This window comes from Geotrypetes seraphini, chromosome 8 (genome assembly GCF_902459505.1).
Source record: "Geotrypetes seraphini chromosome 8, aGeoSer1.1, whole genome shotgun sequence".
In the NCBI taxonomy this organism is placed as follows: domain Eukaryota; kingdom Metazoa; phylum Chordata; class Amphibia; order Gymnophiona; family Dermophiidae; genus Geotrypetes; species Geotrypetes seraphini.
In genome coordinates this window covers 54,309,206-54,333,565 of record NC_047091.1, presented here as the reverse complement: position 1 = coordinate 54,333,565, position 24,360 = coordinate 54,309,206, and the positions used below count along the sequence as shown (strand labels likewise).

Sequence of the window (24,360 nt, the reverse complement as noted above, 5' to 3'; positions counted from 1 at the left end):
ACTCCCATACCACATCGGATCCTCCTCGGCACCAAGCAGTGCGTCATTCTTCCCGGGACCGGGATCGACGCCGATCTTCCTCTCCTGGTACCGTTTCGGTGCGTTCTGGGAAATCTTTATCCAAGACCCGCCATACCGCACCTTCCACCCCGGTGTCCCGACATGCACCAGAGGTCCGGGACCCTGACTTATGGGAGGAATCCCCTCTCGGTACCGAGGAGGATCCCTCCTCATCTGATGAGGACCCGTCGGCACCCGATGCCACCTCCAAACCGGAGCAGTCCTCATTTTCTAAATTTCTGAGGGAGATGTCTGCAGCCATGTCCCTTCCTTTAGAATCTGACTCAAAGAAGTCTCAAGCCTTCCTGGAGGCTTTAGATTTCGAACAACCTCCTAAAGAGTTCCTCAAACTTCCCGTGCATGACATCCTACGGGAGACTTTTTACAAAAACTGGGAGAATCCCCTTACGGTACCGGGGGCCCCCCGTAAACTGGACAACCTCTATCGAGTCATCCCTATCCCAGGGTTCGATAAGTCTCAATTGCCCCATGAGTCCCTTCTTGTTGAATCCACCTTGAAAAAGACTCAGGGCTCCAGTGTCTATGCCTCTACCCCTCCTGGCAGAGAGGGTAAGACCATGGACAAGTTTGGCAAGAGGCTCTACCAGAATGCCATGCTGGCCAACAGGGCAAATAATTATTCATTCCATTTTTCATTTTACATGAAACATTTGGTTCAGCAGCTGTCCGCCCTTCAGAAATACCTCCCGGAGCGCAAGGTTCCACTGTTCCAACAGCACATCTCTGGCCTTCTTCAATTGCGCAAGTTTATGGTCCGCTCGATATACGACTCATTCGAGCTCACCTCCCGTGCCTCTGCCATGGCCGTAGCCATGCGCCGCCTGGCCTGGCTGAGAGTCTCCGACCTGGACATCAACCACCAGGATCGTCTAGCCAACGCCCCATGTCTCGGGGATGAACTTTTTGGTGAGTCACTGGATTCCACCACCCAGAAACTCTCCGCCCATGAAACCAGGTGGGACACCCTGATAAAACCAAAGAAGAAGGCTCCGCCTGCCCGTCCTTATCGACCTCAGTCTTCTTATCAGCGCAGGTTCTCAGCCAGGCCACTCAATCCGTCTCCTCAACAACCTCGGCGGCCCCGTCAACAACAGCACCATACCCAGGCTCGTTCTCAGGCCACTCAACCCTCCAAGCCTCTCCAGCCTGCTAAGCAATCCCAGCCCTTTTGACTCTTCTCTCCAGGGCATAGCCAGTCATCCACCCTCGCTACCTCTTCCACAACCAATCGGAGGTCGTCTCACCATATTCTCCAGCCGTTGGGAGGTCATCACATCGGACCAGTGGGTCCTCAACATCATCCGCCACGGCTACTCTCTCAACTTCCAGACTCTTCCATCAGACAACCCTCCCGTAGAGTCTGCTTCACACTCATCTCAAACCCCCCTCCTCCTGAGGGAGGTTCAATCCCTCCTCCTTCTCAATGCCATCGAAGAAGTACCTCTAGATCAAAGGGGTCAGGGATTCTACTCCCGCTACTTCCTGGTACCCAAAAAGACGGGAGACCTCCGTCCCATTCTCGATCTCAGGGACCTCAACAAGTGTCTGGTCAAGGAGAAGTTCAGAATGCTCTCCCTTGCCACGCTCTACCCTCTTCTTTCTCAACACGACTGGCTATGTTCCCTGGACCTCAAAGAGGCCTACACTCACATCTCCATCAATCAGAATTCTCGCCGCTACCTGCGGTTCCAGGTGCTGCACCACCACTATCAGTACAAGGTGCTACCGTTCGGCCTCGCTTCCTCACCCAGGGTCTTCACCAAGTGCCTTATAGTGGTAGCGGCCTTCCTCAGGTCTCACAACCTCCAGGTGTTCCCCTACTTGGACGATTGGTTGGTGAAAGCACCTTCATCTCAACTTGTGCTACAGGCTACTCATCACACCATCTCTCTCCTCCACCTCCTGGGGTTCGAGATCAACTACCCCAAGTCGCATCTGCTTCCCACCCAGCGACTTCAATTCATTGGAGCAGTTCTGGACACCACACTAATGAGGGCTTTTCTCCCCTCCGATCGTCAGCGGACCCTGCTCCACCTCTGTCGTCAGGTGCTCATGCATCCCTCCATTCCTGCCCGACAGATGATGGTCCTCCTAGGTCACATGGCCTCGACGGTGCATGTCCTTCCTCTGGCACGTCTCCACCTTCGCATGCCTCTGGACTCTCGCCAACCAATGGTCACAGACTACGGATCTTCTTTCTCATCCCATCTCTGTGACATCATCTCTTCAGCAATCTCTCCAATGGTGGTTGAACTCCTCAAATCTTTCCAGGGGTCTACTTTTTCATCTACCCCCTCACTCTATGATCATCACCACGGATGCGTCCCCCTATGCGTGGGGAGCTCACCTAGGAGATCTACGCACCCAGGGACTTTGGACCCCACAGGAGCGTCGTCATCACATCAATTTCCTGGAACTCAGAGCCATGTTCTACGCCCTCAAGGCTTTTCAACATCTCCTCTGTCCTCAAGTCCTCCTCCTGTGCACAGACAATCAAGTCGCCATGTACTACATAAACAAGCAAGGCGGCACCGGATCTCGCCCCCTTTGTTTGGAGGCTCTACGCATCTGGACCTGGGCCACGGACCGCAATCTCTTTCTCAGGGCGGTCTATATCCAGGGCGAACAGAACTCCCTGGCCGACAATCTCAGCCGCATCCTTCAACCTCACGAGTGGACGTTGGACCCTCCGACTCTGCTCTCCATCTTTGCTCGATGGGGCACTCCGCAGGTGGACCTCTTTGCAGCACCTCACAATCATCAACTGCCCCTCTTCTGTTCCAGACTCTTCTCTCCTCACCGTCTGGCCCCGGATGCATTCCTGCTCGATTGGAGGGATCGGTTCCTGTATGCATTCCCTCCACTTCCTCTGATGTTGCGGACCTTGTCCAAACTCCGCAAGGACAACGCCACCATGATTCTCATCGCTCCTCGGTGGCCTCGCCAACACTGGTTCTCCCTCCTGCTCCAACTCAGCTCCAGGGAGCCCATTCCTCTTCCTGTGTTTCCTACTCTACTTACGCAGCGGCATCAGTCTCTACTGCATCCCAATCTGTCTTCGCTCCACCTGACAGCTTGGTTTCTCTCGGGCTGACCTCTCCAGAGAATCTATCTCAGCCGGTCCGCCTCATCTTGGACGCCTCCAGGAAACCGGCCACCCTCCAATGTTACCATCAGAAATGGACCAGATTCTCCTCGTGGTGTCTCCGGCATCATCAGGAACCCACCTCCTTAGCGGTGGAAACTGTATTGGAATATTTGCTCTCGCTGTCCAATGCTGGCCTCAAAACTACCTCCATCAGAGTCCACCTCAGTGCCATCACTGCGTTTCATGAGCCTATTCTCGGAAAACCCCTCACGGCTCATCCTGGCTCATCCTCTGGTTTCCAGATTTATGAGAGGGCTCTTCAATATCAAACCGCCTCTCAAGCCTCCTCCTGTCGTCTGGGACCTGAATGTGGTTCTCTCAGCACTCATGAAACCTCCATTTGAGCCTCTTGCCACAACTTCGCTCAGGCTCCTTACCTGGAAGGTGCTTTTCCTAATTGCCATCACCTCTGCCAGGAGGGTTAGCGAACTGCATGCACTGGTTGCCGACCCACCGTTCACTGTTTTTCACCATGACAAGGTTGTTCTGCGTACCCACCCTAAATTCCTTCCCAAGGTGGTCTCGGCTTTTCACCTTAACCAGTCCATTGTGCTGCCCGTCTTCTTCCCTAAGCCTCACTCGCACCCTGGAGAACAGGCGTTGCACACGCTGGACTGTAAGCGTGCCCTTGCTTACTACCTTGATCGTACCAGAGCTCACCGTACATCCCCTCAGCTATTTTTGTCTTTCGATCCCAACCGTTTGGGTCGTCCTGTCTCCAAACGGACACTTTCAAATTGGCTTGCTGCCTGTATTGCATTCTGCTATGCTCGGGCCGGTCTCTCACTGGAAGGTGCTGTCACGGCCCACAGAGTCCGAGCTATGGCTGCTTCTGTAGCTTTCCTCCGTTCCACGCCCATCGAGGAAATCTGCAAGGCTGCCACTTGGTCCTCAGTTCACACGTTCACTACTCACTACTGTCTGGATGCCTTTTCCAGACGGGATGGTCACTTCGGCCAATCGGTGTTACAGAATTTATTTTCATGATGGCCAACCATCCCCCCTCCCTCTTTGTTAGCTTGGAGGTCACCCATGTGTTAAGAATATGCTGCCTGCTTGTCCTGGGATAAAGCACAGTTACTTACCGTAACAGGTGTTATCCAGGGACAGCAGGCAGATATTCTTACGTCCCACCCACCTCCCCGGGTTGGCTTCTTAGCTGGCTTATCCTAACTGGGGACCACGCACTCCTCCGTCGGGCGGGAAGGCACTCGCGCACGCGCGGTGCGGCCAACTAGAAACTTCTAGTTAAAAAGGTCCGTACCGAGGGCTCCGTCGGTGACGTCACCCATGTGTTAAGAATATCTGCCTGCTGTCCCTGGATAACACCTGTTACGGTAAGTAACTGTGCTTTCTCAGAAGTGGACCAGATTTTCTTCCTGGTGTTCCTCGAATCATCTGGATCCGAGTTCGGTTCCGGTGTCTTCGGTTCTGGAATATTTGTTGCATTTGTCCAAGTCTGGGCTGAAGACGACTTCCATTAGGGTGCATCTCAGTGCGATTGCTGCTTTCCATCGGCATATCGAGGGTCGATCTCTCTCTCTTCATCCTCTGGTGATTCGTTTCATGAGGGGTCTAGTGAATGTTAATCCTCCTTTGAAACCTCCTCCTGTAGTTTGGGATCTTAATGTGGTTTTGGCTCAACCGATGAAGCCTCCCTTCGAGCCTATTGACAAATCTCATCTTAAGTTTCTCACTTGGAAAGTGATCTTTTTGCTTGCGCTCACGTCCGCTCGTCGGATTAGCGAGCTGCAGGCTTTGGTTGCGGACCCACCCTTTACTGTGTTCCATCATGACAAGGTGGTTCTTCGCACCCATCCTAAATTTTTACCTAAGGTTGTGTCTGATTTCCACCTCAATCAGTCCATTGTTCTTCCGGTGTTTTTTCCGAAGCCCCACTCTCATCCTGGGGAGGCGGCGCTTCACACGCTTGACTGTAAGAGAGCGTTGGCCTTTTATCTTCAACGCACCAAGTCTCATCGGAAGGTTCCTCATTTGTTTTTGTCCTTTGATCCTAATCGGTTGGGACGTCCTGTTTCCAAGCGCACCTTGTCCAATTGGTTGGCTGCTTGTATTTCTTTTTGCTACGCTCAGGCTGGTCTCGCGCTTCATGGTCGGGTCACGGGACATAAGGTCCGAGCGATGGCAGCTTCTGTGGCGTTCCTCCGGTCTACTCCAGTGGAGGATATCTGCAAGGCTGCCACTTGGTCTTCGGTTCATACTTTCACCTCCCACTACTGCCTGGATACGTTATCCAGGAGTGACAGCCGGTTTGGCCAGTCAGTTTTGCGTAATCTGTTTTCCTAAATTGCCATCCTCCCACCTGCCCTTTTTTGGTTGGCTTGGAGGTCACCCACATGTGAGAATATCATGCCTGCTTGTCCTGGGATAAAGCACAGTTACTTACCGTAACAGGTGTTATCCAGGGACAGCAGGCATATATTCTCACAACCTGCCCTCCTCCCCGGGGATGGCTTCTTTGCTGGCTATGGAACTGAGGACCACGAGGTGGGGATGCGCCCTCTAGTGGGCAAGAAGGCATGCACATGCGTGGTGCAGCATAGCAAACTTGAAACTTCAATCAAGTTTGCTTGAAAAGCTGTCCGCGCTGGGGCTCCGTAGATGACGTCACCCACATGTGAGAATATATGCCTGCTGTCCCTGGATAACACCTGTTACGGTAAATAACTGTGCTTTATGGCTCACTCTTTTGTGTTTGCCATGTGTGGTTTGCCTAATAAAGATAATTTTTTTTAAAAAAGTTTGTGAGGCAACAGAGGACTAAAGGGCAAATTCTATAAGAAGCGCCCAAAAGTTAGGTATATAGGCACTGTTCAGCGTGATTAAAGTAAAATTGGGTGCTGTTTAGTGAATCACGCTGAACGGCACCTATTTTGGAGGTGACCATTAAATAGGCCAGCTCAAGGCACAACTAAAAGTTAGGCGCCCATGCGAGCGCTTAAGCATACTTAAGAGCAGTGATTCTGTAAGAAGGCGCCTAACACGTAGCCACGCCCATGCCTAACATGCATACGCCTATTTTTTTGAAGGCCGTCTACATTTTTAGAGGCGCCTTGTTACAGAATTGTGCTTTCTTGATAGGCGCCTAGGGGTGTTAGGTCAAAAGCGCGCCGGGACAAAGTCGTGAGCAGACAACTGAGCGCAGTGCGGAGGTGCGCGCCGAAGAAAAAGACTGTTTTTAAGGGCTACGACGGGAGGTGTGGGGGGAACCCCCCCACTTTACTTTATACAGATCGCGCCGCATTGTGAGGGCGTTGTAGGGGGTTTGGGGAGTTGTAACCCCCCACATTTTACTGAAAACTTAACTTTTTCCCTGTTTTTAGGGAAAAAGTTATGTTTTCACTAAAATGTGGGGGGTTACAACCCCCCACAACGCCGCCACGATCTGTATTAAGTAAAGTGTGGGGGGGCTCCCAACAAAACCCCCGTCGCAGCCCCTAAAAACAGTCTTTTTCTTCGGCGCGCACCTCCATCTTGTGCTCAGTTGTTGGCGCGCGCCTTTGTTTTCCGCGTTACTGTCTATGAACCGCGCCTAGGTTTCAATCAGTGCTGATTAAAAAGCTTAATTGAGCTTGTTCTTCAATTTAGATAAGCAGCTATCTAGTTGGGCGCCTCTGAAATAGGTGCCTAACTTTAGACACTCGTTACAGAATTTTGGCCTAAGTGTTTTGCCCAAGATCCCAAGGAGCTGCTCTGGGATTGGAACCTTGGCTTCTTTGGTTCTCAGCCCACTGTTCTAACCATGAAGCTGTGTGTCCACTCCATCTCATGTGGTGCTGTAGTTTTGTTTTTTGAAACTTGGGGCAACTCCATGTATATAATAAGATACGTTCAAGACTAGTCTAATCTGGTCCCTTTTACATGGAGTGATATGGTTACTCCGTTGCACAACCACCACTATGGGACACAGTGCTGTACAAGATCATCCATACAGTTAACCTATTCATGAGTACCAAAACCCATAACTCAACCACCCAAGATGATCACCTATCTCAGATATTTGTGTTGAAATCTTGCTGTGGTCTCTCTTTATATCAATAATAATTTTATTAAGGAGAATATGCAGCGTAACACACTAACAAAATTAAGAATACATTTTATTTTAACAATCAAAACTAGAACAAACCCACCTCCATATCCTCTTTTGTGTATCCCCCCCTTTCCCATTTTTGCATTGTTAAAATACCTAAGAGGGTATACCTCAATCCTCCCAATGATAAACCCCCTTTTTGCTGTGGTCTTCTCACTTTTCCAAAGCATATGAAAGGAGTACCAGCTGAAACTAAGTATGATTATATTAAATCTTCACAGTATTTGGAAAGTTCTTCTGAGAAATTGACTTAGCAAATATTTGAATAACACATAACCTAAAAACTGTCACACTATATCAGATCAAAGCTCTTTAAAGGCCAGTATATACACTTTGCAATATAACAGTGGCCAATCCAGATTACAAGTTCTTGGCAAGATCTCTAAAAGTAGACATTTCCATCCTGGTTATGCCTATGGATAACGTAGTAAATGACAGCAGATAAAGACCTGAATGGTCCATCTGATCTGCCCATTAGTTATTCTCATTGATTAAATTAACTTGTCTCTTCCTTGATATTTCTGGGCCATAGACTAAAGTCTACCTGGTATTGTCCTAGGTTCCAACTGCTGAAGTTGCTGTCTAAACTCACTCCAGCCTAACCAGCCATCCCGTTGTTTGCAGGATATCTATTGTAAAGTCTGGCAAGTAACCTCCTCAGGTTCCAAGTTAGTGGAGTTCCCATTGATGCCCTCCCCAGCTCATCCTACATCGAATCACCATGTATGGGATACAAACCATACAAGTCTGTTTAATACTGGCCTTAGTTCTTTAATTTATACCATTTGTTTTCTAGAGATCCTTTGTGTTTTTCCCACGCTTTTTTGAATTCCATCACTGTTTTCCTCTCCACCACCTCCCTTAGGAGAGCATTCCAGGCATCCACCACCCTCTCCATGAAAAAGAATTTCCTTTACCATTTTCGTTGAGTTCCTCTGGACTGCTTCAAGTCTTTTTATATCCTTTGCCAGATATGGCCTCCTAAACTGAACACAATACTTCAAGTGTAGTCTTACCAATGACCTATATAGGGGCATCAACACCTCCCTTCTTCTGCTGGTTATTCCTCTTTCTATACAACCTAGCATCCTTGCTACAGTGGCGTTCCCCAAGCCTACCTTGTTTTTTTACTTTTCCTCTAGGAACTTCTTCAGCCTTTAAGTTCATCTATACTACCTGCTTTATACCATATCCTCTGGCAGTGAATTCCAGAGCTTAATTGTACATTAAGGCCCAGATTTTCTAAATGGCACCATTTTTTTAGGTGTTGGCAGACACCCAAACTCAGTAAAAAACGTTATTGAAACAACATTTTTAATTGAGTTTCAAGGTACCTCCCAGTGCCAGAATTGTGCCTCCGTAGCACTTGAGACTGCCTACATATTTTGCATTTTCTGACCCATTCATTTACATCATTCCACAAATTTATCCAGAAATATTTTTTCCTAATGTTTTTTATAGTAATTTCAGTGGCAAAATGTCCTCCACAGTTATGATATAATTTTATTATTTCGATTTTATATTTTTCTGGTACAACCAGTTGATAAACAGGATGTCTGTCCCTTGGGTCAAAAATTTTCCGATATAAGATATTATCTCTGATTATCATTTTTTTCCATTGATCCCAAAGTTTTTTTACTTGCCAAGGTTGTTGGGATAATGTAACTACCTGTTCACATTTCATAAATTCTATTATTTTTGCCAGAGTTATATCTTCTCTTTGACGTTGTTGTAACTCTAAATTTGTTGTTACATTGCACACCCTGCTTGTATACACAACTGCAGACTCTTGTCCTATTCTGCTACTGGTATTTACACTCCGTACTGCCTAACGCCACTGTGGGCATGGCTAATGCTGGAAGTGACGTTAGACGACCTACAGCGCCTATGGAGGCGCAATTCACATCATAGGTAGGCACCGGAAATGTAGGCCAGGAAAACCCTGGCCTACATTTCTGGTGCCCACTTTTGCCAGAGACATGATTTTTTACCCAGTGCTGTTGTGTGATTTGACACACAATCGGTATCTGCTTTTAAAGTGGCCACCAATGGTGCCAATTACAGACACCAGACCTAAATGAAAATAATAATTCGCTGATTTGTTTTAAATATACTACCTAATAACTTCATGGCATGTCCCTTCAAGAGCTACATTGTGAGTTTTGAGAACAGGATGCTGGTTTATTTGCCAAAGTAGCATAGGAAGTGATCCATTTCAAACCAGGGTCTTCAACTCTGTGCTGTAGATACCGCGCCTTTAAATCATCCTGGGATTATTACACTGAATTATGTTTAAAACCTTGTGTTGGATAGTTATTTCTTCTTTATATGCATATATTTTAGGGAATTGCTGGAGAATTTTCCCAGGCAGTGGAAGAAGTTGCAGCTCATCGGGTTGTGAGGTCAGAATGGGCTTCAGGGATGTCTCTCCCTAAAGGAGCTGGTTTCAGAAAATGCAGTTCTTTCTCCTGCACAGTGACTGACATTTCCAGTCGAAGGAAACCTTCTGCAGAGCAGTACTGGCCTTCAGGGCTTCTTATTTGGAATCAGTTTAGCCACTCTGCTAGAGAGGACAGAGTCCATGGGATGCGACATGCTAGATCCATCTATCAGGACACTGTTGTGCGAGGGCTCACAGCAGATGAAATGAAGAAAGCCCGAGAAAGCAAACAGAAGGTGGAGAGAGAAACCCAGGGCAAACCTCCCAGGCAAAAAGTAAGGACACAACAGCTGGAAAGATATTACACCAGCACTTATGTTACTGCACAGAGGACATAGATTGCAAAGCTCAGGATGTGCTTTTATATAATTGAGAGCTTGAACGGTAGGATGGCTATTCATAGTTAATTGTCCCACACTTATGTCTTCTTCCAATTTCAAGCGAATGCTTCTTGAGTAACAAAAGCATGGTGGCTCTAATAGTTGGTACCATTCCATTACAAGACTTATGAAGCCCTGGCTAAGTGACATGACTGGCAAATGGCAGATAACTGGCATTGTACAGAGAGGACACTTGAACATTTCATGGGTCACCTATGTTTCTGAAGTCCTCCTGTGCTACAGTTCTCGTGCTCTTGTTTGTCACCTCATTCCCCCTTCCTGGCTCTTTAAAGTTATGGGGGCAAAATGTCTTTACCTCTTAATTCTCCAGTTGGAGCTCTATGTCCCCTTTTCATACTTGATTCTGGATTAGGGGTTGTCATGGAGCTCTGTCATATTTGAACTTGAGTTGTGTCCTAAGAGTCAGCTGATGAAGTGAGATCTGGCTGAGCCTCCCTACTGGTCTGGAGTTGGACTGAGTAAGAGATAGAAGCTCTGGACTGGATCCGTCATGGCTTGGCTCCATTTGTCACCTTACTTTATATTTCAGGTTTGCTGTATTTTTGAGTGTTGTTTGTTTTTAACATAGCTCCCCTCCTATTTTGCAGCTGAATGAAAAAGCCAGGGAGAGGAAAGTTCCTGCTTCTCGAATCAGTCGTCTTGCCAATTTTGGAGGTAAAAAAAAAAAAAAAATTCTCAACCATAAAATGCTTCAGAATTTATGTGGCTTAGGAATCCCTACTTCATGTCTTCCCAAACCTGTTTTAGGGATCCTACAGTCAACTGGGGTTTCAGGATATTTACAATAAATATGCATGAGATAAAACTTGTACAGTCAAACCTCTGTTTGTGAGTAACGCGGTTTGCGAGTTTTTTGCAAGACGAGCAAAACAGTCCTGCAATATTTAACTTGCAAAATGAGCATTGTCTCGATACACGAGCGTGTATGCCACGCACGCACGTCGATGAGCATGATCTTGCCCGGATACTTGGACGTCTTGGAGAATCCTGAATAGCTAATCCGCTCAGTCACATCAGTTGGTGATGTCACATGGACGGAGCAGGCCCATGCAGTATCGAGCCCGGAAAGTCCTCTTCTGACGCTACTTTATGTTTCTGGCAAAGCAGGACGCCTTAGAGGAGAGAAATTGTATCAGGCAGACGGGCCACTGGAGAAGGAAAGCTGTGTGATTGTCAGTGGGCAGCCTCAGCAGGTACCACTGGGCGTGAATATGTCCGAATGAATTTGTCACAGATAGTGGGTATAAAGGGTCACGTCCCAGGTAGCGAAAACTACAAGACCTACAGGAAGTTTGTTGTTGGAGTCAGTGCGTGCTAGTGTGTCCCAGTCTTACCTCTGTGAATTACAGTATCCAACATAGCGAAGAGTGGGCACCCCCCCCCCCATAGCGATTGTATGCGCTGGACCCTGAACTTGAATAAATGCTAGTGCCTAGGAGAATGTCCATTAGCTCTTTAGAAAGCTGAATAACTGTTCTTTATTCTCTGTCAAGGGAAGATGTCATCGGCATCCTGACTCGACTCAGCAGATTTCCTCCCCCCGACACCCCCTCATAGTCGGCAGTTGCAGTATAATCTGTTTGGGAGAGGGAGAGAAGGATGAAAGCTAATGCAGTCACATAACCAGAGCACAGCTTATGTGCACATCTTACACGCACAACGTCTCCCTCACACTAGCCAGTTTTTGGGATGTGGAACAAATCGTCCGAGTTTCCATTATTTCCTATGGGGAAATTTGCTTTGATATTTGAACGCTTTGGCTTATGAGCATGCTTCTGGAATGAATTATGCTCGCAAACCAAGGTACCACTGTATATCCAAATTTATCTTATATGCATTGTGCATGTGCTAGAAACCCAATTGGCTGTGAAACTTACAGGGCAGCTTTGGAAAGGTCTCCGACAACTGCATTGGCTGCCAGTTGTATCTAGAATCCAATATAAAGCAATTATGTTATGGCATGATATCTGAATTTTTAAAGAGTTTGATGTCTGGTTACCAACCGTCAAGATCATTGCGTTGAAAACAAAGGCCAATCCTAAATATGAGGAAACGAATGCTATGACCTTTTCATGTGCAGGAGTAAAGTTGTGGAATGACCTTATTGGCCAAATTCGAAAAAGTAGTGACAGAAGTTCATTCAGGAAACTGTTGAAAACACAACTATTTGTTGATGCATTTCTTTGAGCATTGACTTTTTGTAAGGATTGAATCTTTCTGCTTTTGCTCTTATTTGTTCTGATCTGTTTTAATATTTTATGTATGTAACCTTTTTGTAAACCATTTTGGAATAAAACGGTATGGACATTTATAAATAAAATAATAAAAATGTAATATGAAATCCATCACAGGACTGCAAAGAGCTGAGAGTTCTTTGAAGAGATGTAGTTATATCAACCTGTGAGGGCAATAAGAGGTGAAAGGAGCTATAGTTAATATGACAGCATCAACAAACATATTTTTTTAAGGCCTGAAAAGATGAAATATTTTGGCAACAGGAGATTCACTTTGGACAAGGGAGCCCTCTGCTGGCTGCTGCTGGTGCATCCCTCTCACAGATACTATTCTCCAATTACAATCGTATTTAGACTAGAGACGTCTGCCAATGTCTGATTTTTCTTCTCATTAGCAGGGATGCTGCGAGTGCAGCTTCGTCCCATATTTTTACCCATATACTAAAGGCTAGTCTAGAAAATAGGTGCCTTTAAATACACATGTAAATACACAGATTGTCAGTACTTTTGAGGGCGAGTGTGCAGTTACGGGCTTATTCTATAAATGGGCGTCCCAATTGCAGGCAGCAGTAGACATCCTATTGCTGTCTAGCAACCAGTCGGAATGCAGATTTTTGAAAAAAACACCCTGAGGCAGGCTCCGTCTGTCGGTGTTGAGGGAAACGCTTTGAGACACTTAAGCTTGCCCAAGGCTGGGCGAAGGCATGGTTTCGCCTGAAAGTGGCCTTGGGCGAGCTTAAGCGGCCCTAGGCGTCTACCTAGAGCCGTGACAGAGACGTCTGAAAAGTAGGCCAGCAACATGCAAGCGCCCCTGCACACTTCTATCACTGGCCGAGAAAAAACTTCCTTGTAAGTTTCAAAATGTATATTGCAATCGCACTAGCTATTAACAATAGAAAAAGGATCAGCCTTCTATAATTGCTTTCCCAATATGCTGTGTTTATTTCAGTCTGTGCTCTCTGCAGCTGACGGTGGCCATCATTTCACGATCTTCCAACTGTTTTCTTCAGAGCACTGCTAGTATCGCCTTCAATCTGTGCTCTTTGCAGCCACAGTATCAGTGTGAAGCAGTGTGTTGGAAAACCTTTGACTTGTAGGGTTTTTCACTTCTAGGTCTGGCAGTAAGCCTGGGATTTGGCACCTTAACAGAACTGGCACGGAACTCTCTGAATGGGGAGAAGCCTAAAGGTAAGAAGTGTCAGCAGCATGCAGAGCTCTGTACAGTCCCAGAGCGGTGGTTCATTCTTATAATGGTGGGGTAAGGAGTACTAATAATTACACCAAATCTTAAGATTGTTTCTATGCTGTCTGCCCAGATACTCAGTCCATGTTGGACTCCAGTTCCTTTCTGTCGGAGGCCAATGCTGAAAAGATAGTGGATACGTTGTGCCGGGTACGAGGGGCAGCACTGAAAATAGGACAGATGCTGAGCATTCAAGGTACGGTGACAACTATCTCATAGCAATATGCTTACCTGGAAAATATAATGCATGTAGGGGCTACAGTCTGTTAGAACAACCCAACCCATGCAATGTGTACAGAGAATACTATCAGATAGTTGTGCTTCCTTGCCAGATCACGTAATGTACACAGAGGCTACCATTTCACAGCAGCATGCCTCACCAGAAAATGTAATTCACATAGAGATTACAGTCTAATAGTGTGACCTTGCCAATCCACGTGACACGCACAGGGACTACTGTCTAATAGCAGTTCTGGGGCTATTCTGTAGTAATAATGTGGCCTCACTGAACCGCATAACTAAGATTTTGGTTTTCAACCGAAACCGAATCTCCGGCTTTAATTAGCTACTCGGTTTCGACTAAAACCAAAGTTGAAAACAAAAATAGCCCTTTCTCAGTCCCCAAACAGCACCACTCTCTCCCTCCCCTCCCCAACCAGACAGAGCCTTCCCCCTAGACCCACCCATCAGCATCAGCCCCTTTCCCAGGCATACCATGTTGTTGGTGCCTAGTGGGAGCAGGAGCATTCCCCTTTAGTATGTGCTGACCACACCAACTGCTGCTTCAAAATGGCTTCTGGAACCTCAATCAGCAGTCTTGTGAGACTGTCACTGTAGGTCCCACAAGCCATTTTGAGATAGGAGCTTGTCTCATCAAACCACATAATGCTCACAGGAGCCACTGTTTGATAGCGTGGCCTTGCCAAAAAATGTAATGCACACAGGGACTGCTGATTAATAGCAGTGTGGTCTTAAGTGTGTCACTGGTTTTCTGCATGATGGTGTACCTGTATGATTCCCAAATCTCCCCTCTCTCCTTCTCTTTCTGCAGACAGCAGCTTTATCAGCCCTAAGCTGCAGAAGATCTTTGAGCGAGTTAGACAGAGTGCAGACTTTATGCCCACTTGGCAAATGCTTGTAAGTGAAGCTCTGTGACAAAGTGTTTGCTAATATGTAAGTTATGTCCAGAGGTCTGTCCGTGTTAATGACACCTCTTGGTGTCTCTCTCACTTTGGTGTTTTAGAAGGTTCTGGTGGAGGAGCTGGGCCCTGACTGGCAGCAGAAGTTAGCTTCTTTCGAGGAGCAACCATTTGCAGCTGCCTCCATTGGGCAGGTGCACTTGGGGGTGCTAAATGATGGCAGGGAGGTAGCTATGAAGATCCAGGTGAGTTTGACATTTCACTACAAGAAAATCCTGATGAGTGAAGTTATGTGAAGGCCTGGGTTCTCTTCTTAACACTAGCAAAAATCTTTCGGTATCTCTTCTGAAACCTTGACCAAATCATTATCAAAGCTGTCTTACAAGTCACATGCCAGCCTGATATCCCTCCGAACTCTGCCAGTCTGATCCCTAGCCTTTGGTCTTTTATGAAGTTGCCCAGTCAGTTATACTCATGAAAGTGACAAGTGGGTACATAGTTGTGCGCAAACTGCGTGTAGGTGTTCCTGGGGCGATCTGGGTGGAGTCACAATTTACATGTGGTTTTTTTTAGCCATGATTTATGTGGGTTTGGTGGAATGATTTTATAAAGACATGCAGGTGAGGCACAAAAAAATTAACTGTCTACAGTTTTTTTTGCTATTTTTACAGCAACCACTTTGAATTTCAATGAGAAATTTTACATTTTTATTTAGTCATCATACTTAATGTATTACTACAGTATTAAACAACATTTAATTATCTTAAACTTTGTTTATGCTGACATTTTATCATTAATACCTAGTGATTTTTGCATGTTAAAGATGATCCAGCTAAAACACAGTAAAATGTCATTCAACAATACATTTAACAACTGCCAGAATTTTGCAGTTCTTCACAGTGCTGAGCTTTCAGTTCTTAAGATGTTACACAGCCACTATCACCTTTGCTCTGAAACCTTGTTCACGCAGTGTCTGAGTCTCATTTTGATCGATATTGACAGCTTGCCCATGATTGCAAAGTGATGTACTTTGGGAAAAATAGCCCTAATCATAGTTTATCCCAGGACAAGCAGGCAGCATATTCTTGACTGATGGGTGACGGCACCGACGGAGCACCGGTACGGACAATTTTAGAGTGATTGCACTCTAAGAACTTGGAAAGTTCTAGCAGGCCGCACGCGCAAGTGCCTTCCCGCCCAACGGAGGCGCGCGGTCCCCAGTTTCTTAGTTTCCGCGGAGCTAAGAAGACGCACGTTTCAACGGCTGTTGAAAACTTTTTTCTATTTTCGCCTTCCTGCTCGCGTAAACTCGTTGGGAAATATTGTTTCCCTCATTTTATTTTATTTTCTTTGTTAAAAAAAACAAAAAAAAACTTAATTCGTTTTTCTTTCATTTTTTCGGTTTCGCCCCAGCGGGGCCTGTTGCCACCATCGAGGCCTCGGCCTTCGATTTGGCTGAAGCCGTTTTTACATTCATGCCCCCTCAACCCGGGTTTAAGAAGTGCCAGCGGTGCGCTTGACCAATTTCACTCACAGACCCGCACAACTGGTGTCTACAGTGTCTTGGTCCTGACCATCGAGCGTCTACTTGCACCCGCTGTGCCACTCTTAAAAAGAGAACTTTAAAAAATCGACAAATCCAACAGCGATTATTGTTTGGTACCGAGATGTCGGATTCGGCGGCACCGGTCCCCACTTCGAACCCGACGCAGTCGGCACCTGCCTCGTCGACACCGCGCCGGCGTCGCACCCTTCAGGTAAGCCGGCTAAGAAGCCTTCCCCGCTGGAGCGCCCTCCGGTCTCAGTGGCAGCGAGCCCAATCCTGCCAACCTCGAGGCGCCCGCGGAAGCGCTCCGCTCCGATTGAGGTAAGCCCCTCGACATCGGGTTCCTCTTCGGAGTGTAGAGCGGCACCCAAGGTACCGCAGAAGAAAAAAGCGGTACCGGTGCCTTCACTGGACGAGCGCATTGCCGCCGTCCTGCAAGTACAGCTTAAAGAACAACTACAGCAGCTGTTACCTGCCCTTCTGACACCGAACCTTCCAGTCCCGGTCCGGTCTGAGCCTCCGGTACCGACAGTGGAGCAGCCTCCTTTGTTGGCATCCACCTTGTCGGTACCGATGCATACCACTTCCTCGGTATCTATGCCAGTCTTAGCGCCGGAACCGAGATCCTTACACCAGGCTGTTCAAACATCGGCGCCGACACAGCCTATAACATCTCCCGGTACCGTTTCACAGAGGTCTGGGAAGTCGATGCATAAAACTCGACACCTAGAACCCTCCACACCGGAATCCCGGGACCGCAGTTTTCAAGTGCGGGACCCTGATCTGTGGGGCGATTCAGAGGACCCTCTTCTCTCAGAGGGAGAGTGTTCATCAGGAGAAGAGGATCCTTCTGTTTTGGATCCATCCTCTAAACCTGATGCAACTTCTTTTACCTCTTTTCTCTATTCCCTTGGAGGCTGAATCCAAAAAATCCAAGGCATTTCTCGATGCTCTGGATTTTGACCAGCCTCCAAGGGAATTTCTCAAACTTCCTCTCCATGACATATTAAGAGAGACATTTTACAAAAATCTAGAGACACCCTTGACCATCCCAGGAGCTCCCCGCAAACTGGACTCCTTATATAAGGTCATACCTATTCCAGGCTTTGACAAGCCGCAACTCCCCCATGAGTCCTTACTGGTGGAATCTACTTTAAAGAAATCCACGGGGGCTAGTGTATACGCTTCTGTCCCTCCTGGCAGAGAAGGTAAGGCCATGGATAAGTTTGGCAAGAGGTTGTATCAAAATGCGATGCTAGCAAATAGATCAGGGAACTATGCTTTCCATTTTTCTTTTTACCTTAAGCATCTCATTCAGACTTTGTCATCTTTTGAGAAATATCTCCCTGACCGTAAAAAATCTGCCTTTCGCCAAACTTCTTCATCGCTCTTACAACTGCGCAAGTTCATGGTCAGATCAATCTATGACACCTTTGAGCTGATCTCTAGGGCCACGGCTATGTCGATAGCTATGCGGCGACTGGCCTGGCTCAGAGTTTCAGAACTCGATGTCAATCATCAAGATCGACTGGCCAATGCACCTTGTTTGGGGGATGAGCTGTTTGGAGAATCCATGGACTCCACTACTCAGAAACTCTCAGCTCATGAGACTCGATGGGACACTCTCCTTAAGACAAAGAAGAAGACCCCACCTACTAGGCCTTTTCGCCAACAATCGGCCTATCAACGTAGATTTGTGGCTCGTCCTTTACCTCAGACCCAGCAGCAACCCAGGCGTCAGAGGCAACAACAGAGGCAAGCTGCTAGACTAGCACAGCAGCAACAGCAGGTGAAACCTCCTCCTTCACAGAAATCAACTCAACCCTTTTGACTTGGTTCTCCAGGACATAGCCAGTCTCCCTCCTTCTGCCCATCTTCAGCAGCCCATAGGAGGACGCCTTACTCATTTCATAAGCCGTTGGGAAATCATCACCTCGGATCAGTGGGTCCTCAACATCATCCGCCACGGCTACTCTCTCAATTTCCAGACTCTTCCTGCCCAAAGTCTGCCAAGAGAGTCTGCTTTGAACACTTCTCAGTCTTCCCTCCTTCTTCAAGAGGTTCAATCCCTCCTTCTTCTGAACGCCATAGAGGAGGTTCCTCTGGATCAAAAGGGGCAGGGATTTTACTCCCGTTACTTTCTAGTTCCCAAAAAGACAGGAGATCTCAGAACCATTTTAGATCTTCGCGATCTCAATAAATGCTTGGTAAAAGAGAAATTCAAGATGCTTTCTCTAGCTACTCTTTATCCTCTTCTCAATCAAGGCGACTGGCTATGTTCCCTAGATCTCAAAGAAGCATACACTCACATACCGGTCAATCTGGCCTCCAGACAGTACCTCCGCTTCATGATCAACCATTGTCATTACCAATACAAGGTGCTACCCTTTGGTCTGGCCTCCTCTCCAAGAGTGTTCACCAAATGTCTGATTGTGGTGGCTGCCTTTCTACGCTCCCACCACCTTCAGGTGTTTCCTTACCTGGACGATTGGTTGATAAAGGCCAATTCTTCTCAGATAGTACTCCAGGCCACCAACCAGACCATCATGTTTCTACAACTTCTGGGGTTCGAGATCAATCTACCCAAATCTCATATTATCCCCACTCAGAGACTTCAATTCATTGGAGCGGTGCTGGACACAGTCCTCATGAGAGCTTTTCTGCCGTCCAACCGTCTTCACACTCTCCAATCTCTGTGTCAGCAGGTGCTTCATCAACGTTCCATCTCTGCCAAGCAAATGATGATACTCTTGGGTCACATGGCCTCCACAGTTCATGTCACACCCTTCGCACGTCTCCACCTACGCACTCCTCAATGGACCCTAGCGACCCAGTGGTCCCAAGCGACGGATCCTTGCTCACAACACATATCTGTGACATCCTCTCTTCATCAGTCTCTACAATGGTGGTTGATATCCTCAAATCTCTCCAGAGGTCTTTTGTTCCATCTACCTCCTCATCAACTTGTCATCACCACCGACGCCTCCCCTTATGCCTGGGGAGCTCATTTGAACGAATTCCAAACTCAAGGACTTTGGACAGCCCAGGAAATGAAACATCACATCAACTTCCTGGAACTCAGAGCGATGTTTTATGCCCTCAAGGCCTTCCAGCATCTTCTCTTTCCTCAGGTCCTTCTACTGTGCACAGACAATCAAGTTGCGATGTACTACATCAACAAGCAGGGTGGGACGGGCTCTCGCCTCTTGTGCCAGGAAGCCCAGAAGATTTGGGCTTGGGCCACAGATCACCACCTATTCCTAAAAGCTATCTACATTCAGGGAGAACAGAATTCCTTAGCGGACAAGCTCAGCAGAATTCTCCAGTCTCACGAGTGGACACTTTTACTCTGCAGTCCATCTTCGCTCAGTGGGGCACTCCTCAGATAGACCTCTTTGCAGCTGCCCCACTTCTGCTCCAGACTCTACTCTCCTCACCGTCTGGCAGCGGATGCATTTCTCCTGGATTGGTCCAATCTCTTCCTGTATGCTTTCCCTTCTCTGCCTCTCATGCTCAGGACCTTGTTCAAGCTCCAGAGGGAACAGGCCACCATGATTCTGATTGTGCCACGGTGGCTCAGGCAACATTGGTTCTCCCTTCTACTTCAACTCAGTTCCAGGGAACCTATTCTACTTCCACAATTTCCTTCTCTGCTCACACAACATCAGGAGACCCTTCTGCATCCCAACCTCCAGTCTCTGCACCTGACAGCCTGGTATCTCTCGGGCTGACTTCAAATGATACTCTTTTATCTCTGCCCGTTCGTTCTGTTCTGGATGCCTCCAGCAAACCGGCCACTCTGCAATGTTACCATCAGAAGTGGACACGGTTTTCTTCCTGGTGTCTTCTTCATCATCATAATCCTACGTCCCTTGCTGTGGAGACCGTTTTGGATTACCTTCTTTCTTTGTCTGATTCTGGTCTCAAGTCTACTTCCATCAGAGTCCACCTCAGTGCTATTGCTGCTTTTCATGAGCCAGTCCATGGGAAACTCCTTTCAGCTCATCCCTTGGTCTCCAGATTCATGCGAGGACTTTTCAATGTGAAACCACCTCTTAAACCTCCTCCTGTGATCTGGGATCTTAACGTGGTTCTTTCAGCCTTAATGAAACCTCCGTTTGAACCTTTGGCCACGGCTTCTTTCAAATTTCTCACTTGGAAGGTTCTCTTCCTGATTGCTCTCACCTCTGCCAAGAGGGTCAGTGAGCTCCATGCACTAGTAGCAGACCCACCCTTTACCGTCTTTCATCATGACAAGGTGGTTCTGCGTACACATCCAAAGTTTCTCCCTAAGGTTGTCTCTGAATTCCATCTCAACCAATCCATTGTTCTGCCTGTTTTTTTTCCGAAACCTCACTCTCACTCTGGAGAACAGGCTTTGCATACTTTGGACTGTAAGCGGGCTTTAGCTTACTACTTAGACCATACTAAGCCCCACAGATCATTCCCTCAACTCTTTCTGCCCTTTGATCTGAATAAATTGGGACATCCTGTTTCTAAACGTACGCTGTCCAATTGGCTCGCAACGTGCATTTCTTTCTGTTATGCTCAGACCGGACTGACTCTGGAAGGTTCTGTCACAGCCCATAGAATTAGAGCTATGGCAGCATCTGTAGCTTTCCTCCGTTCCACTCCTATTGAGGAAATCTGCAAGGCTGCCACTTGGTCCTCAGTTCATACTTTTACATCTCACTATTGTCTGGACGCATTCTCCAGACGGGATGGTCACTTCGGCCAATCTGTTTTGCAAAATTTGTTTTCCTAATGGCCAACCTTCCCACCATCCCTCTTTTTGTTAGCTTGGAGGTCACCCATCAGTCAAGAATATGCTGCCTGCTTGTCCTGGGATAAAGCACAGTTACTTACCGTAACAGGTGTTATCCAGGGACAGCAGGCAGATATTCTTGCGTCCCACCCACCTCCCCGGGTTGGCTTCTTAGCTGGCTTATCCTAACTGGGGACCGCGCGCCTCCGTCGGGCGGGAAGGCACTCGCGCGTGCGCGGTGCGGCCTGCTAGAACTTTCCAAGTTCTTAGAGTGCAATCACTCTAAAATTGTCCGTACCGGGGCTCCGTCGGTGCCGTCACCCATCAGTCAAGAATATCTGCCTGCTGTCCCTGGATAACACCTGTTACGGTAAGTAACTGTGCTTACCAGATGCTAGAGTCCACCTTGGGGGTTAGCGCCCAAGAATAAGATCTGGGTGTTATTGTAGACAATACAATGAAACCTTCCACCTAATATGCTGCAGCGGCCAAAACAGCATACAAGATTCTAGGAATTATTACAAAAGGGATGGTTAACAAGACTGAGAATGTTATAATACCTCTATCGCTCCATGGTGCGACCTCACCTGGAGTATGGCACTCAGTTCTGATCGCCTTATCTCATGAAAGATATAGCGGAATTAGAAAAGGTTCAAAGAAGAGTGACCAAGATGATAAAGGGGCTGGAACTCTTCTCGTATGAGGAAAGACCAAAGAGGTTAGGGCTCGTCTGCCTGGAAAAGAGACTGCTGAGTGGAGATATGATTGAAGACAAAATCCTGAGTGATGTAGAACGGGTACAAGTGGATTGATTTTTTTACTCTGTCAAAAATTACAAAGACTATGGGACACTCAATGAAGTTTCAGGAAAATACCTTTAAAACCAATAGGAGGAAATATTTTTCACTAAGGGAATAGTTAAGCTCTGGAACGTGTTGCCAGAGGTTGTGGTAAGAGCAGTTAATATAGCTGGTTTTAAGAAAAGTTTGGACAATTTCCTGGAGGAAAAGTCCCTACTCTGTTATTGAGACAGACATGGGGAAAGCCACTGCTTGCCCTGGATCAATAGCAGGAAATGTTGCTACTTTTTTGGTTTTTGCCAGGTACTAGTGACCTGGATTGGCCACTTTGAGGATGGGCTACTGGGCTAGATGGACCATTGGTCTGACCCAGTAAGGCTATTCTTGTGTTCTTATGCTGTTCTAATCTGAAATGCTTTTAAAGAAATTATCTGTAAATTATCATATTATCAAACACAAATTATTCACATTCAGATTATTGTTTATAAAAGTTTGTCACTGTGACATAATCTAATATAATAAAATACTAGGCCGCGCATGCGCACTCAAAAGTCGTGTTCCCTGATCCGTTGCGGACATGAGAATGCGCATGCGTGGCCTCGGCTGCGGCGGCAGCTTTCAAATTAAAAAAAAAAGTTACACAGCTGCGGCGGCCTTCCTCACCCCCGGCTCTCACTGTGCATAGAGAGAGAAAGAAAGAATGACAGACAGGGGGCCAGAGAGACAGACAGAAAGAAAGACAGACAGACAGACATCTATTCTAGCAGCCGTTAATTTAACGGGCTTAAAGACTAGTTAACAATAAGCCTATATCTCATTTTTTTTCTTTTTCAGATAATTTTAGTTTTACAGTGCAGACATTTTTGAATGTGTGATAATTGCTGGGTGGTCATGCTAAAAAATCTAACTTCACCATGTTTAAAGATAATCTCATTCCGTTGACATATAAAATGTACAGTAGACTTTCAGTTAACCGGCACCCATAGGGATTGATAGATTTCAGAAAAATGTAGTTTCTGCTTGCTTGAGAATTACTATCAAAAATAGGCCTAACTAATACTATACCCCATACTATGCCATACCATAAACTGTTCAAGACAAACTACCGGACATGTGGTAGGCAAAGCGTGGGTGTACTCGGGTGTGGCGTGCCAAGTTTACACTTAAATTTCCACCAGAAATTGATTTTATTTTCATTTTTATTTAAAGCATTACAGTATTTCTTAGATTTTTTTTCTGGTTGCTTGAGAGTTGTAGTTAATTGAATTCCAGTTAACAGAGAGTGTACTGTAGATAGTAGTAACAACAAATAAAGCTGTAAAATATCACATTGAAATTCTAAGTGATTGCTGAGAAAATAGCAAAAAATTTCCAGGGGCTTACTTTTTTGTTTTGCCTTATCTTGTATAGGTGCCTTTATAAATTAGGCACTGTCTTCTACATGTAGTTTCGAGTTTTATTAGGTTTTTCTATACCGGTTATCTAAGTAGTTTCACAACCAGGTACTCAAGCATTTTCCCTATCAGTCCAGGTGGGCTCACAATCTATCTAACGTACCTAGGACTATGGAGGACTGAGTGATTTGCCCAGGGTCACAAGAAGCAGCGCAGGATTTGAACCCACAACCCCAGGGTGCTGAGGCTGAAGCTCCAACCACTGCGCCACACCCTCCTCCTGCTGTTTTAGGGTTTTCTATCCATCCTCTGATACACATGCTTTGAGTTTGGTGCTATCACCATTCTTGTTTTGTTCTTTCTTGTGTGACAGTACCCAGGGATTGCAGAAAGCATCAACAGTGACACTGATAATTTGCTCTCGATACTGAAAATGAACGTCGTGCTTCCAGAAGGTAAGACAGAACTACATGCTTTCTCACTGTGGGAAGACCTTTGTAGGATAGACGTTATCTTGTATGGCTCTCTGTAGAGTTATCAGAGTTACTGGTTTTCTGAAAGTTCTGTTTATCTGGATAAAGCTCTGTGGGTGAAAGATGCCATCCAAAGCAGATACTTGTGCAACAGGACTGGTAGTGTTATCCATCAGGTTAAACACCCATTAGTTGTGAGGGTCGTAGAGAGCCCACTGTTTGTTTTCATACTCCACCTCCTATCATTCTGGGATGAGCTCCACCCCCTCAGTCTTACTGTCTACAAGTGAGGAGTAGGGACCTGTCTATTCTGCTCAAGTTTAATCTTTATTATTTTCAGGTTTTTTATTCTCTGGTTGGAGGCTTTTGGTGCTGCAGAGGATCCCAGTCACCCTGGGGCATTTCTGATTGCGAAAAGATACAGACTTTCAGGGCTGAGGTCTTTAGCTCACAGGCACATGCCTCGCATGATTCCTAAGTGACCAGTCTGCATCCGTAGTTCTCGTCTGCAGTGGCGTTGAGTGACATGCCCACGTTCTGTCCACAGTGGGCTTGAATGCAAACTGAGCAGGTCCCTTCGTGGTT

At 46.7% G+C, this 24,360-nt stretch overlaps 1 protein-coding gene across 3 annotated transcripts in view; it reads left to right on the top strand.

Moving 5' to 3' along the window:
* The window catches only part of COQ8B (coenzyme Q8B), a 114,708-nt gene that overhangs the window by 15,630 nt on the left and 74,718 nt on the right, over positions 1–24,360 (top strand). For all 3 annotated transcript variants that reach the window (XM_033957146.1, XM_033957145.1, XM_033957147.1), the window contains 7 exons: positions 9,684–10,055; positions 10,769–10,835; positions 13,529–13,603; positions 13,732–13,854; positions 14,710–14,795; positions 14,902–15,042; positions 23,676–23,757. In XM_033957146.1, coding sequence (XP_033813037.1) covers positions 9,684–10,055; positions 10,769–10,835; positions 13,529–13,603; positions 13,732–13,854; positions 14,710–14,795; positions 14,902–15,042; positions 23,676–23,757 — 946 coding nt within the window. The remainder of the gene's footprint in view (positions 1–9,683; positions 10,056–10,768; positions 10,836–13,528; positions 13,604–13,731; positions 13,855–14,709; positions 14,796–14,901; positions 15,043–23,675; positions 23,758–24,360) is intronic.